We start from the raw sequence: 16,382 nt of genomic DNA on the forward strand, positions 1-16,382 counted from the left end.
TTTTCGCTACTTCTTTCGTACTGTGCAGCTATACAAATGAGGCGAAGAAGTGGAAGCCGGTCAAGGTCATCGAGAAAACATATAGGTGAGAGAATCTTAAATGCGTTCTTTCTGCCTTCTGCTACCCCTATTTATGCAGTTGCGAATGACAACTTTTTACACAATTGTCAGCACTCGAGGGGTTCCATAATTCAGAGGTTCGTGATGGATCTAAGTGATCCTGGACATTTTTCTCCGCTTCTAATGTACGCTGGATGTAAAGCGCAAGGAGCTGATTGGTGACAGTGCTTCTGTACCATGAGATATTTGAAAACGGTTTCTCTAAAAACATAGAATATTCACACCTATTCTTCATTGACCTCCGAATAGCTTGAGTTGGCCTCAGTTAGTCCTCCACTCAATATCTCAGTGACCTAATGCTTTCTTTTCGTTCAACATTGATAGCAGAGCAACATCGAATTTTTCATTAAAAAGCATCGTAAAGAGATTTACGTCGAGTGGTTTTCGTTTTTGTGCGTTTTAATTTAGCGGTTAGAAGTTTCGCTTCCTGCACGATCGTTCGGGGTTTCGAATCCGCCCTAGTGCCCACCAAGCCTTTCATCCCTCCGGGGTCGATAAATTGGTACCACACTTGTCTGAGAGGATAAAAACTTGACACATCGGTTAGCCACCGCAAGTCATCGTATGGGTCAGTTCCGCGTTTGTAAACATCAAACGATTCTGAATTGAAGTAAACGTGATGCGCATCCCAAGCGGATTGACTAACGTTATATACTTTATCCTTAAACTTTATAGGGACAAGATACCTTCTTCAGCCTAAAGGAAGTGCACTGTCAAATTGATGATGTTAGGATCTCTTCATTAGTGAATAGGATTAGGGATGTAGATCACGATTATGCGCGCGATATTCCTGAAAAATGGCCCCGTCGACCGAATTTTTCTGCGAGGCACCTAGCAACATGTCATGTACACGAATGGAGACATTATGCGTCGCGTCCGCCAAGGATTCAGATAGACAGCGGCAGCAGGCATCCTTCCAGGTACAGCGCGTAGGCTCCCCACCTCGATTTTTCTGTGAAACGGTGTACCTGTTTGTAACATATGTACCACCACATAACATTGCAGACTATCATGATATATAATAACGAGCTTAGTCCGTGTGTGTGTGTGTGTGTGTGTGTGTGTGTGTGTGTGTGTGTGTGTGTGTGTGTGTGTGTGTGTGTGTGTGTGTGTGTGTGTGTGTGTGTGTGTGTGTGTGTGTGTGTGTGTGTGTGTGTGTGTGTGTGTGTGCGTGTGTGTGTGCGTGTGTGTGTGCGTGTGTGTGCGTGCATGTGTGTGCGTGTATCACGAATTTCAAAAAATGAGGTGCGACGGGTCCACCCGGCGTCGGATTGGTGCGCCGGCGCCAGATATCTATGGAAGGGGGTGCGACGGGTCCACGGGCGTCGCACTGGCGCGCCGGCACCAGATACGTCAGATACCTATGGAAGGGGGTGCGACGGGTCCACCGACGCCAGATACCTATAGAAGGGGATGCGACGGGTGCGTCGGCGTCAGATACCTATGGAAGGGGGTGCGACGGGTCCAACGGCGTCTCTGGAGCCGGTCATTGGTGCGCAGTAACTTTATGTGCATGTCGCAAAAGATAGATGGTTGCAGCCGTTTCATAGCCGTGACCACTGGGCGCTTTGCTCTTCACCTTTATGACTCCTTTGCGTGCCCATTTCCTTCTTCGCTCCCCTCAAATTTGTAGCATGCCGTTCTCAGAAAGTTGAAACACGCATGCAAACGGCTGCTTAAATAGTAGCAAGATGTTTATGTGATCTGACGTGGAATGTTATCTTTATCAGTAGGATGATGTCTTTCCCGTCATTTTATGTTAAAACATCATTCTGTGATAACTATTGGGGGAAATCAGGAGGAATACCCATAGTTCGAATAATGCTTTCAAATTGTATCTATATTTTATTATTCGAATATTCTCCAAATGTAAAATTGACGCGTTCAGAAGGAAAACTCCGTAATCTTTCGCCTTAATTTATAATATAAAAAAGAGAAGGAAAGCGTTGTTAAAAAAACACAAATCTAACTTTACAGAAAACACCACTACTATTAACTTTCATTGATCAGTGAAGGGGAGCGAAGCTAAAACCACCGAAAGTCTGAAGTCCGGCTTTAGCCGGACATTCAGACTGGTGGCTTAATATGCTGCCAAAGTGTCGGAGGTACTCCAATGTCTCGCCCTACTACATTACTGCAAGCAAGGCTACCACATGCTGATAGCAATCGAAGTTATGTGCACAGTCGTCATCGCACATCAACGAGTTTAAAATGTCTGCAGCTCTCTAAAAAATATATTTTACCTGTCTTTTCCTCTTTTTTTCCGGTAATTTTGGACGCTTTCGAGACTGTCAGACTTGTCAGAGACATAATTTCTCAGCTGAACTGATCAAAAATTTAGGATTTCTGGGTACAATTGTTTCTGGAAACCAATCTTGATCTTCGTAAATGAAAAAAAAAACTCTAAGTGAGAAAAGCTAATGTGGCTCCTTGTTAAGCAGAGAGAGGACTTTCAACTTAACTGTTCTATACACGTTTATCGGAATTGCTTTAAAAAAGTCATTGTACGGGAGATACCAGGGACGTTTCCACGAGCCGATGACCTTGATCTCTCCCATTTTTTTTTCAATGAAAAAGAACACTCTATCTCACGAAGCGGTGATGCAGAAGTGAATGACTTAAAGGCATCACCCCACAAATTTGAGGTGGTACGGATTTTAGGTGGAGTATTTGTATACGGGAAAGTAGATTAAGGAGAGTGGGTGATCCCGTCCATCTCTTCCTAATTGCCGTAAAAAAAGGCCCGGAAGATACGGCTTCGAGCGTTCCGGCGCTATTTTCTGCAACGAGTTCGATTGGAGCGCGCCAGCCGTGTGCACACGCCGCATCTTCTGTTTTTTTACGGCAATTAGCAAGAAATGGACGGAATCACCCACCCCCATAATTTACGATCCCGTATACGAATACTCCATCTGAAACCCGTACCACTTCAGATTCGTGGGGTGATGCCTTTAAGAGGATGTCAAGTTATACATCACTTAGTCGAATATTTGAGCAGTCTCAGACTCCACTAAGCTCGCTGCCTCTTCGTCTCGTATAGAGGAAAATAATTTCTATTGCAACTTTCATGGGAACAAGAACATTACTAGAACGTGTCTGGTCATAAAATTTTCATCGCCAATTTCGAAGTTGGCATGTCGAGGTGCTTTTTTTTTCGCAAGTCTATTCTCTTAAAGCCAGTTTCTTCATTCAAGAAGCTTTTACGAGGCAGTGAATAGAATTTGGTTTATTTTAGCACATTTTGATTTACAATGTCCTTGAAATACTTTACGATCCCGTTTTGAAGATACTAAATTCACATTTTTCCGTCAACGCTTGTACAGTTGTTTGACTTTCCAAGTAAATGCCTTCAACTGTCATGCCATTTCCGTTACCGTATTCGTGGGAATTGAACTGTAGAAATGGAGTTTGAGCACAAACACAAACAGAACATAAATAGTTTTTGGTGTGTTCAACGGCACCAAGATTGCATGAACCTAGTACACTGTTTCAGACTTGTATGATACTTCTTCGAGAGGCTGCCGATTTCTGGAAGGAGAGCTACCGAGAAGGTCTGTTAGTAGATGTTGTTGTCAGTTCCAAGGAAAGATTGTTCCTGATCAACACCATAGGAATAGTTAAGCGTACTCAGTCCCAGATACATAATAAAAGAAATCTCGTATGCGCGAGTGAAGATATGTGTATATAAATCTCAAAGGATTTTTCTCTAGAACGAACTATTTAGATGGTATGTATGTAGCTGAGCTTGTTTGTTAAAAGCATCACCCCCACGAAATTGAGGTGGTAAGCGTTTCAGGCGGATAATGCCTACACGGAGCCGTAGATTGTGAAAAAGAGTGTGATTCGATTGTGTACTACTTTCTTAAGCAGAACCAAGACTGTTATTGATCTTTATTCTGGCTAACGTTTCGGCGTCGTCGCCTTCTTCAGAGCCTGGAAAAATCAAAGACACGTGTAATCTACTCTCCCAAACGCCCCGTCATCCCACAAGATATGATTTAGCAAACAGATTACTTAAAATCAACGTCAGAAAAGCAGACCAGCGCTCACCTTGATAGCCACGAAATCGTGATGTTAGCGGACCACCAGTTGTGAGAGTTGCGCCGCTAGTATTAACTAGTAACGATGCCCCCGCCTCTGACCCCGTAGGTCAAACCCGCAAAGGTCCTGATATGGCTCCAGCTCGTTGGTCACAGCGATGACTTGGTCACAGCGATCATTCTTCTTTACGATTCATGATAGGACTTTTGGCCGTGATATAAAACGCTTCCAATGTTTTCCCTTTTTTTTTTTTTTTTTTTTTTTTTTTTTTTTTTTTTTTGTTTTTTTTTTTTTTTTTTTTTTTTTTTTTTTTCCTTATAAGGGTTTTTTTTTTTTTTTTTTTTTTTCTTTCCCTGGTTTTTTTTTTTGTTTTTTTTATTTTTTTTTTTTTTTTTTTTTTTTTTTACCCCCCCTCCCATAATTGATTTTTTTTTATTTTTTTCCCCCCCCCCCCCCCCCCCCCCCCCCCCCCCCCAAAAAATACCTTTTTCCCCCTTTTTTTTTTTTTTTATTTTTTTTTTTTTTTTTTAAGGATGCGCTTTTTTTTTTGGATTTGGGCCCCAGTTTCGCTCCCTCTCAATCAATACGCCCCGTGATATCGCGCAAGTAGTGGGTAGCCTGCGATTGGTTCATGAACGCGCGATTGAAAAAAAAAAAAAAAAAAAAAAAAAAAAAAAAAAAATTTTTTTGTTTTTTTTTTTTCTCTTTTCCTTTTCCAAAAATTTATTAAAAAGCAAGGGGAGGAAATTGGGGGTGGAAAATATTTTTTTCTTTTTTTTTGTGTGGTTTTTTTTTATTTTTTCCCGGTACTCACACAAACGCGCTTTTGAAAATCTAACACCCACACAACACAAAGATTTGTGCGAACTACGTGACATCTGCGCTCAGGGGAAGATCAAAATCTCGGTCAGTGATAAAGGAGGAGAATTTGTAGTGATTTCAAGTGAACTGGACAGGGCTATAACGAAACTTCACCTTACGGACGATAGTCTATACCACCCTTCATCGGCACATGAATTTAGCAGACAATATCGCCGCCTGAATAGGATATGGATAGAGACCGCAAAATCAGTAGGCTTACCCAAAACAACTATCACGCGTCTAAAATGTGATCGGCCCACCTGCCCGGTCGTTTACGTCCTCATCAAGACCCACAAGCTTTCCGCTGCCGAATTCAGTTCAAACAACCCAGGGGATTTCAAGGTTAGGCCTATCATTAGCAATATTGGAGGTCCCACCCACAGAATATCCTGGTTCCTTAACACTATTCTCAGCCAGCTACTCCAGTACGTTCCAGCTCATCTCTCAAACACAAAAATGTTCATAGAACACCTCCGCAAAGCGCGCCTTGATGGAGATTGTGTCATCGAATCCTTCGATGTCACTTCGCTCTACACCAACGTCTCCATCGATGCTGCACTACAAGCAACATCAGAGCTGCTTCTCGAACACCAGGCGACTCTTAACATGTATGGTTTTGCGATAGAGCAAATAATGATGCTGCTGAGCGAATGTTTGAGATGTTCCGTATTTCGCTGGTCTGGGCAATACTATAGGCAGATTGGAGGCTTGGCCATGGGACAAAGACTTGCGCCTACATTAGCCGTTGCTTTCATGTCTAAAGTGGAAAAATCCTTGCTGGAACGCAAACCTCTATTGTACTGCCGATACATAGATGATTGTTGCATTGTATGTCCAACACAAGCTGAAATGGACACTTGCTTCGATCTCTTAAATAAACAATCCCAGTACATAAAGTTCACGAGGGAAAAACCTAAAGACAACTGGCTGCCGTTTCTCAATGTCCAGGTTCATTTGTGTAGGGGAAATTGGAAAACAAAATGGTATCGAAAACCAAGTTGTAAAAACATTCTGATTCACTACCAATCGGCGCACCCTTGGAGAACTAAAAAGTCAGTCATTGAAAATATGTTTAAGACAGCGGCAACGGTTTCATGTGAGGCTCAAGGGCGCATTGCCTCCACAAACATGGCTAACCGCATTGCTGAGTCTAATGGGTACCCAGCAAAGGTTTCTCATTCAAATCGGAGCCATGCAACTGAGCGGCGATGCCACAGGGTAGAACAAGCAACAAAGATCCCTTTCTGCCTTCCTTTTATTTCTGATGACATGAGCAATGCAGTGCGAGCAAGCTTACGACAGGCGGGTCTGCAAGACTCAGTCAGAGTAGTGGACATACCACCTGTAAACCTGAAGCAGCAGCTAGTCCGCAATCGCACATATGACAGACTTTGTGAGACACCTAATTGCATCGTTTGTCCGAACGGGAGGCAGGGTGATTGCGTGGTATCGGGGGGTTATCTATCTAATCACCTGTCAGTTAAGTGGGGCTGAGCGCATTGGCGAAACAGGAAGATCATTATGTATCCGCGTCAAGGAGCACCTGGACGGGCTCGTAAAATCAAAAACATCATCCCCTTTAGGTGCTCATCGCAGACAGTGTCATGACAACACCCCTTTCAAGATAGCTGTCACTATGTTAGCACGCGAATCAGACGTTCTAGCGCGGAAAACATTGGAAGCGTTTTATATCACGGCCAAAAGTCCTATCATGAATCGTAAAGAAGAATGCATCGCTGTGACCAACGAGCTGGCGCCATATCAGGACCTTTGCGGGTTTGACCTACGGGGTCAGAGGCGGGGGCATCGTTACTAGTTAATACTAGCGGCGCAACTCTCACAACTGGTGGTCCGCTAACATCACGATTTCGTGGCTATCAAGGTTAGCGCTGGTCTGCTTTTCTGACGTTGCTTTTAAGTAATCTGTTTGCTAAATCATATCTTGTGGGATGACGGGGCGTTTGAGAGAGTAGATTACACGTGTCTTTGATTTTTCCAGGCTCTGAAGAAGGCGACGACGCCGAAACGTTAGCCAGAATAAAGATCAATAACAGTCTTGGTTCTGCTTAAGAAAGTAGTACACAATCAAACTCTACGATGCCAAGATTCAAAGAAGGTTGAACTTGGAACTTTCTCAACGAGTGTGATTCGGTTCATCTCTTCTTGTATCCCGGAACGCTGTTTCTTACGAAGGTTTCTATTGCAACCATTGCACCCCGCCCCCGCCTACGATTCGTCCGAATGGGTTTTCGATTCGAATTGCAGGCGGGAGGGCCCAAGAGTGTCGCGCTGGAATAGAGGACGTCGTAAGGAACAGCATTCTGGGGTCGCCCGTTTACACTGATACATAGATGGATGAACGGAGTCACCCTCTCTTCTTTAATCTACGACCACGTATAGGCGCTACCCGCCTGAAACCCGTACCACCCAGATTCAAGGGGTAATGCCTTTAATGTGCGCTGGTGTTAATCTGCATTAGTTTCGCTTGACTGTGACCATTGGGATAGTTTTAAACTTCAACTAAGTCTCTTGCAAACTGCTATTCCTTAAATAATTTCCTTAAAATTACTGAGTACAGAGGGAGTTAAAAACTTAAAACTGTGTACTTGTTTGTTTCTTTAATTTCGATGCGTGTAAGAAGGAGATTAGTATTAAACAGGGTTTATAGGCAGTACAAAATTCACTCCTTTTTAAACGAAAACCATCTGCGACACCTCCACCAGAAGCAATCCCATCCGGTACAATCCCGCGGTACCGGAAGCTAGAAGAGCCCAGATTCAGATCTTACAGATTTATTTTCAATAATGCTGTTCATAAAGCAAAGAACAATTGCGAACAGTTTTACTGATAATATGTTTCAGGGCTCCTCTCCCTTGCTAATCCAAACTTTTAATCTGTTCATTAGTTTCGAATAACCGTAGAAAGCCCGGGTGTAGCGCAGTAGGTAAGAGATTCCGCTGTCTATACGACTGGTCAGAGATTCGAATCCGCCCAACTGCTCACCAAACATTTTATCCTTTCGGGATCGATCTCTTGTCTAGGAGGATAAAAGCACTGACTTGACACATCGGCTAGCCCACGCAAGTCACTGTAAAGGCCAGTTACACGTTCGTGAACCTCAAACGATTCTGAATTGAAGTGAACGTGATGGCGCATCCCAAACGGATTGATTAACGCCATACATTTTGGCACTTATTATGTCTTTGACCATGGAGACATTTAAATTTTACATTATTGTCTTTTAGATGTCTCGTGATTAAGCGCACACATCCAGAAGAAGGAGTAGAAAGAACCGAGTTGCGCCTGGTCACATATCAAAAATCGGGAACCAGAATTAATGTGAGTATTTCAATGTTTTGGAGATTCTGCTGGACAAAGCAATGACAAACTTCCAGCAAGCCCATATATTGATGGATGCAGCTCATTATTTGCAAGAAAGGGCTGACGATGCTGAGTACGAAAGCACGCGTGGAGGCGAAAGTGGTTCACGACCTTCTTACAGTTCAACGGGCACTGAACAAACAAGACGGAGCAGTGATAAAACAAGGGTACAACTGAGGTGATTGCCGTAGTGCTTCTCAAATTCGTTTTGCATCCTTTCAGGGAAAAGATTCCTCGTCATGTTTCTGCACTGGTGATCGAAGTAAGACAGAAGAGTTGGCTCACTTCGCTGATCGCCAAGAACTTCGTGATAGCCTCGAGGTTTGTTATATAGAAACTTCGCTGCATATTTATGTATAATGTAGAATATAGAGCAGAGCGGATTTGTTCATTTGCATTTGTTGGGATTTTTTTTTTGCTTTAGAGGATAGTGGGCACTTGTCATGTCGCTGATGTGATAATTTAGCCAAAAAAATAAATCATAACAACCGAAGATGGTTTCCTGCCTACCCGAAGTACCTGCAAAATTAGGGGCGAGTGTAGTGTAGCGGTTAGAGGTGCCGCTTCATGCACGATAGATCGGAGGTTCGAATCCACCCTAGTGGTCACCAAGCTTTTCATCCCTCCGGGGTCGTTAAGTTGGTACCAGACTTGTCTAGGAGGATAAAAACACTGACTTGGCACACCACATCCGCCGCAAGTCCTCGTATGGGTCAGTTCCACGTTCGTAAACCTCAAACGATTCTAAATTGAAATGAACATGGGGGCGTATCCGAGGCGGATTGATTAACGTCAAGAACTTTATCCTTTATTTACCCGCAAAATTAAGAACTAAGAAAGGAAGAGAAAAGAAAAAGAGAACGGAATTCATGAGCTCAGATGCGCGCCCCAACTCACTTTTTTGCGCCGACTCAAAATGCGAGCAAAATGAGATAAGCTCTCCACAGCATATGCACTGTAGCCATATGAAACTGGTGTTGAGATGAAAACATACGTTTCGTCCGTTGCCAACACCCTGAATAATTCATCTGGAAGTAATTCTAGTGAGAAAACCTAACAGTTCCAGAAATATCAATGTTAGATGTGAATTGGCGGCTCACAGCTCCACCTACTATCTGAAACACAATCACATGTCTCCTTCTTGGTCTTTGATTCACTACGTTGACACCGGTAACTTCTATTTGTCCCGATGCGGGACCTAATCAGTTGCTTTTTCAATCACGAGAGAGGCGACGAGAACTGCTCAGTGAGGTTCAAACGTATTCTCACACAGTTGTGAAGGTGTTCGGTGCAATCAACTACTTTTCCTTTCCAATGTGTAGTAGATATAGCAACTACGAATTGAACAGAGAAACAAGAAGAACAATCATGATCATGTATATAATAACGGGCTTATTCTGTCACGTGTGTGTGTGTGTTTGTGGTGTGTGTGTGTTTGTGTGTGTGTGTGTCACGAAATTCAAAAATGGGGTGCGAAGTGTCCACCGGCACCAGATACCTAGAGAAAGGGGTGCGACGAGTCCACAGGCGCCAGATACCTATAGGAACGGGTGCGGCGGGTCCACCGGCGTCGGATTGGTGTGCCGGCGCCAGATAGCCATAAAATAGGGTGCGACAGGTCCACCGGTGTCGAGTTGTTGCCTCGACGCCAGAAAGCTACAAAATGGGCTGTGACGGGTCCCGCGGTGTCGGATTGGTGCGCAGTAACTTTATGTGCATGTCGCAAAAAATAGATGGTTGCAGCCGCTTCATAGCCGTGACCACTGGGCGCGTTGCTTTTCACCTTTATGACTCCTCCGCGTGTTTATTTCCTTCTTCGTTCTCCTCATGTTTGTAGCATGCCGTTCTCAGAAAGTGGAAACACGCATGCAAACGGCTGTTTAAATAGTAGCAAGATGTTTATGTGATCTGACAACGTTATCTTTATCAGCAGGATGATGTCTTTTACGTCATTTTATGCCAAAACATCATTCTTTGATAAATGTTCATAGAAAACAGGAGGAAAACCCATACTTTGCGTGATATTTTTAAATTTTGTTTATAATATATTGATAAGGAGTGTTTGAAGCTGAAGTTCGAATGTTCTCCAAATGTAGAACTAACGCGCTTAGAAAGAAGACTGTAAAACCTTTCGCTTTTAGTTATAATATAAAAAAGAAAGAAAAATTGTTAGATATACACAAGTCCAATTTCATAGAACTAATAACCGTAATATTAATTTTCGTTGATCAGTGAAGGCGAGCGAAGCAAACACCAGAGAAAGTCTGAAGTCCGGCTTTAGCCGGACGCTCAGAATGGTTATCAATAACTCGATAAAATTGTTTTTTCTCCAACACTGCTTGCAGTATTCATAATCAGCGTTTGTTAAAATCCCAATTCCTGGTATATTTCTGCTGACTCTGGATCGAAAGCCCATAAATCCGGTACATTCGACAATGTTATCGATCGAAACAGTGAAAGCCGGTCTAAAATCTGCCTCCATTTCAAAATGTCTGAATGTTGAAAAGAGTTTGGTCTGGATTAGTTCAAATTTTACAGAGTTGGATATGGATTTCTTTAAGAATTAACATACACCGGCTTCACTATCGCTTTCCTTTCACGTGATATGACCATATTATTGGTTGGACTAATGCACTAAAGCAGAGAATTATTTCCAGCGTTTGGTAACGTATTTCGCCTGTCGTGCCAAGGACACCGGCGATCGCGAATGGTCGGTGATCACTGGGATCGCCGAACGCCTACTCTTCGACGTGTCTGAATGCATCAAAATTGGGGAACCATTTAGCCGTGACCTCCTATCTCGTATCAAAGTCAGTATCCGAGAAATTTCTCCATTGATGTGCTATTTGTTTTAATTGAAACATAATAAATGACTTTCTTTTAGGGATTAGCTAAGTTAGTCAAGAAGGCCAATCTTCGGGTTTGTTGATTTCTTAGAGATTTTTTACGCGTTAATGTAACATCTAGTATCTCTCACTTATTCTTCCAAAAGGCAATTATAAATTTTCTCCATCCCACAGTTCATTATGGATGAGAGAACTGGTTGTAATTATTAGGTTAGCTGCTTGTTTTTTTTTACACTTTTAAAAAATGGCATTAAAAGGTTAAAACACACCATTTTTCTTGGGGACCGGACAAAAGAAGAAGTTCTAGGAGCTCTCTATCCAGAGGTATATAGTCTACGTTGTGCCGCCGTTATAAGGCAAATGGCTTGACGTCATTTCCGAATGATCTTTTACCGAGTAAAAGCAACGCCGTAAGGTACGTCAGGCTGCCACGAACACCAACGAAGCGTTGAGCAAGGAGACCTTTCACCGCGCTATCTACCTGCACAGTGAGTTCCCTGAGGCGTTGAGCCGCTACGGTAGCCTCAACCGAATCTACACCTACAGAAGGCTCTCCTTTCCTGATTTTGGAGCTCACACGGGGAATACTGAAGCTACTGCCCGACAACCAGACGGTCGAAACCAAGTTCTGGGGCAGCTCAGCCAGTTGACGGCCGTAATTTGAGAAGAGCGACAGAGACGTACCGCTGTTCATCTTCTCGACGACAATGCGCGGTCACCTGTCGCTTCGGCCACTCGCCGCCAACTTGAGGTCCTCGGTTGGGGAGCTGTTCTCCGTCCTCCCTATTCCCAAGACATCGCACCATCAAAATCTGTCACTTTTCTTTTCCTTAAGATTTTCACAAAAAAAGCTCAATTATTTCACAGAACTCAAAACCGCGGTCGAGTTGTTTTTTGAGTCTCAGCTCGACAGCCTCTAGTCTCAGGGAATTGTAACCCTCCCAGAAAGGCAGAACGCTATGATGGATAATTATGGTGAATATAACGGCGGAGGAACATCAATATGTGATTAAGAAACAATGAAATTATATATATATATATATTTATATATGTAATAGATATGTGATGATGAAAAATGAATAGGCAAGCAATGATCACAGTTAGTGCTGGACAGTTTCAGGCAGAAGAATTAGAAGCATAGTTCGAGGTGGCAGTACGATTACCATCAAGTATATAAATGAAACAGACTATGTAGCACATTTTTGATTTCGAGTAAACGTGAGAATATGTCTTGGTGTTTTATTGACACATAGTTGGAATTACCGCTTAAACATTGATGGGAGCCAGTAAAATAAACATAAATGAAGAAATAATATAAAACTGAATAAAATTGACCTACAATTCCCTTTGATTACCTCTTCTTCTCGCAGTTTGAATCCATTAAATTGAACACTATGACATTTCTCCGGTGAGTTAACAACATGCAATCTTCCTGCTAAAAATTCCACCACGCGTATTGCATCAAGTGATGGTTCCCACGATATTTTCGTTTTGGAATTCTTGATCTAACATTGGAATTTATTGATGTAGGTTACATGTAAGGATTTACGTATCGAAACTTTTTGGAATGAATAGAGCTTTGCTCTCAGGGCGTTGATCAGACAACAAGGATCGTTTGACAAATAGCTGCCATTCCTGTAAAGTTTGAGAATAAACCAGTGACATGAGTTTTGACCATCTAACAACCGGCCGCAGTACATTATATAAAAAGAGTGGAGAGTTTAGAATTTTCCACAATGTTGGGCTCTCGAATGACTCACTGTTAAAATCAGTGAAAGTTTGGAATTTTCTTGAAAAAAATTCAAGATTATGTTTCAAATGTTAGACTTTGATTCTACACTTTACTAATTAGTTGCGCCTGGAATCACCAAAACATTTAATATTCGACTCAGTTCTCTCTCAGAACAGACTTTAGCATCCTTAAGTAGAATTTTTCGAATCATCAAGTTTTGGTCCACTCAAATCCCCAAAAAAACTGACGTCTTCCGGCTTATCAAGTGCATAGGATTCTACCTGAGACCTTACCTGAGACGGTTACTAGAAAAAAAATTAAGCTATGGATAGAACATAAGCACATGATTCATTTTTAATGGAGAAATGTTTGAATTAGCTAAGCAGAATGCGATTTTGAGGAAATTTCCGAGAACAACCTGAATTTCTCCTTGGAAGTGTTAGGTGTGAGATGTTTTGGAAGGAATTTCCTAGTTGTGGAAATTAATGCACCCGTACGAAATAAAGAAAGACGCAGAGAACGCAGTCGAAGAGGGAAAATGAGTTTCAAAAAAGCACCATTCACTATTTGCTAAAGTCTATAAGCGCTATTAGTTCCGCCCGTAAAATTGAAACATGTAGAAATGAAGGTAGTGTTTTTTTTCGCTCATTTTCCACAAATTTTCGAATAATTATTGGGAAAGTGTGCTTAATTGAAGTCCAGCGATGTCATTTAACTGGTTATAGGTAGGATAAACGTGCAAAGGGGCCGCGTATACGAGTCTGATTGCTACCTGCACGTGGTGGCCCTGCTTTAACTAAACGCAATCAGGCGTTCGAGTGTACGCATTGGGAACGTACGAGCTATATAACCTGCACTGTTATATGGCGAAAGCTTCCCATACATTGCAAAAAGGTGCTGTCGTCCAGCACACCGCCAAAGCCCATAACCTGAAAGGTCAGCCTGAAGGGAGCATGGAATCTTTGGCAACAACCATTCGTTTCGTCACGCTGAACTGCCGAACACTATCGAGTGAACTCCAACAAGCCGCTCTATCCAGACTTCTTCGATATCTCTGTGTGCCTTTTGCTGCAGTACAGGAAACACGCATGAGGGATCAGCCCGTCATCAGCATCGAAAATTACACCATATACTGCGGCGATGCTGATGAGAACAAAGTAGGTGGCTGCGCGATAGCTGTGAGGAACGATTACAAGAACCTGGTGGAGGAATTTGGCTCAACGTCGTCTAGATGCGCCTTTCTACGACTGCGGGATCGCAGAGGACGTAAACTCTGGATCGTAAGTGCTCACGCACCTACGGAAACCGCTGAGGACAACAGTAAGGACGCCTTCTATGATGAACTCAATGGGTTGATGTCTAAAATAGCAAGCCAGCAGGTGGTCATTGTCGGAATCGACGCAAATGCGAAGATGGGACTCGAACAGCAATCCGATGTGCTAGGAAAATGGCGTTATCCAGCGAAGCGAACGTTGGACAACGGTGACCGTCTGGTCGACTTGTGCGAACAGACGGGCCTCATCATCGCCTCCACGTTTAAGAGGAATCATCGACGCCATCAGCTCCCGTGGCAGGAGTCAACCCTTTTAACGCCTGAAGAGCAGCGCAAGCGGAGGATGAGGACTCTTAAGCTTCAGCTCGACTACGTTCTGGCGAGGAACATTCCTCAGTCAGATATCCAGAAATCTAGAGCTGTTCGCGTTCGACTCTGACCACCGTCCAGTTCTTCTCAGCTTCAAGATACGGTTCCACAAGAGAAACCGAGGAGTTCCTCTTCAACCGAAAATCGACATGGCAGGTCTGAAAGACGAAGAATGCAGAACGAAATTCCGCCAACGTGTGTCTATTCATGCTGGAGTAAGGACCAGGAAGAAGCTTAGCGATGCGGATTCCTTCACAAAGTGCATCCAGGACGCTGCAAGGGAAACGCTCCCGGTTCTATTGCCGCGGAAGAAGTTTGCCTTTGCATTTGCGGAAACAAAATCCACATACAATTCCATATGTGTCGCGCGCAGCGCTGGTGACTTCAACCACGAAAAGCGTCTTAGAAGGAAGCTGCGTCGCCAACTGCAACAAGACCGCGATAACGAGTGGACGTCAAGAGCAATGGAGTTTGAGAAGGCGTGGGAGGACAGGAACCCGCGGAAAGCCTACGCTCTACTAAAACAGTATAGCGGCAAAATGAAAAGATGTTCCCATGTCCTCAGCACTGCTAATGGGTAGCTGTCGGTGAAGCAACTCTTCCAATTTGGAAGTAACACTTCAAGACCTTGCTGAACCGGCTAGCACCGTCAGCTCCTGAACTCGAACACGTTCATAGACCGACATATGCGGTTAACAAGGAGCCACCGACCCAGTCGGAGGTCCTGGTCTGTATTCAGAAAATGAAGAATGGAAAATCTGGTGGAGACGACGGGACTAGCGCAGAAATGCTTAAATATTTTCCTCCGTCTGGGATTCGTGAGATGACAAAGATCATCCGTTCAATATGGATAAACGAAAGGATACCTGATTCGTGGAGACACGCTATCATAATTCCCCTCCACAAGAAGTTATCCGTCACGGACCCAAGGAATTATCGAGGAATCTCTTTGTTGCGTGTTATGTACAAGGTACTGGAGCGCATTATCCTGGACCGACTCATTAAACATCGCGAAGAAACAACGCGCGACGAGCAAGCTGGCTTTCGTCCTGGCCGATCTGCGATTGACCAGGTGTTCATCGTCAGGAGAGTGATCGAAATCTGGCAGCGGTATTCGAAGCCAATGCAACTAGCGTTTCTGGACTCTGAAGCCGACTCTCCTCACCGAGGCCGTCTTCTCAACGCGCTGAGCGCCGATGGAGTACCAGGAAAGTTCGTTCGCTTGCTTGATGACATGAATCAACGAACAACTGCTGCAGTTCGAACACCAGCCGGATGTACAACACCGTTTGAAGTAGTAACTGGAGTAAGACAAGGGGCGGTGGCAGGACCCTTCCTGTTCAATTTCGCCATCGACGACATTATGCGAAGAACAGTCGACCAGTGTCCTGCCGACATTGTCTTAGCACCATCAGGGTGCCCCTTGACTGACCTCGAGTACGCCGACGATGTTGTTATATTCGCGGAAAGCAGTACGAAACTTCAACATGTTGTCAACCTTGTATCGAAGCTGGCTGCAGCCTACGGACTACGCCTACGCCCTGATAAATGCAAGCAGATGTGGATCTCTTCGAGACCTCGAACGGTAATCAGGGTGGACGGACAACCGATAGAACTCGCCGATGAGTTCTGTTACCTGGGCTGTATGCTGAAGAAGAACGGCAGCTACGAGCTTCTATCTTCCTTTCAGAATATACAAATACAGTGTTGAGGTGTTCAAAAATGATGGAATAGAATCTTTGTTGTGCCGCCTCAAGCT

General features: G+C 43.7%; 4 protein-coding genes across 4 annotated transcripts; all 4 read left to right on the forward strand.

Annotated features, from left to right (window-relative positions):
• Positions 1 to 36: 36 nt before the first annotated feature.
• Positions 37 to 12,390, forward strand: RB195_009486 (uncharacterized protein; the record flags this gene model as incomplete). The annotated part of the gene is made up of 8 exons (XM_064190052.1): positions 37 to 85; positions 3,614 to 3,671; positions 8,268 to 8,361; positions 8,418 to 8,570; positions 8,626 to 8,724; positions 11,061 to 11,213; positions 11,288 to 11,323; positions 12,370 to 12,390. 8 exons carry the CDS (start codon positions 37 to 39, stop codon positions 12,388 to 12,390), a joined length of 663 nt encoding a protein of 220 aa, XP_064047635.1.
• Positions 12,391 to 13,844: 1,454 nt separating this feature from the next.
• On the forward strand, positions 13,845 to 14,693 carry RB195_009487 (uncharacterized protein; the record flags this gene model as incomplete). The annotated part of the gene is made up of 1 exon (XM_064190053.1): positions 13,845 to 14,693. The coding sequence occupies one exon, from the start codon at positions 13,845 to 13,847 to the stop codon at positions 14,691 to 14,693; it is 849 nt and encodes a 282-aa protein (XP_064047636.1).
• Positions 14,694 to 14,772: 79 nt separating this feature from the next.
• Positions 14,773 to 15,204, forward strand: RB195_009488 (uncharacterized protein; the record flags this gene model as incomplete). Its single annotated transcript, XM_064190054.1, has 1 exon — positions 14,773 to 15,204. One exon carries the CDS (start codon positions 14,773 to 14,775, stop codon positions 15,202 to 15,204), a length of 432 nt encoding a protein of 143 aa, XP_064047637.1.
• A 161-nt stretch (positions 15,205 to 15,365) lies between these two features.
• RB195_009489 (uncharacterized protein) lies at positions 15,366 to 16,334 on the forward strand (the record flags this gene model as incomplete). Its single annotated transcript, XM_064190055.1, has 1 exon — positions 15,366 to 16,334. One exon carries the CDS (start codon positions 15,366 to 15,368, stop codon positions 16,332 to 16,334), a length of 969 nt encoding a protein of 322 aa, XP_064047638.1.
• Positions 16,335 to 16,382: the final 48 nt, after the last annotated feature.

Source organism: Necator americanus, chromosome III (assembly GCF_031761385.1).
Source record: "Necator americanus strain Aroian chromosome III, whole genome shotgun sequence".
Lineage (NCBI taxonomy): Eukaryota > Metazoa > Nematoda > Chromadorea > Rhabditida > Ancylostomatidae > Necator > Necator americanus.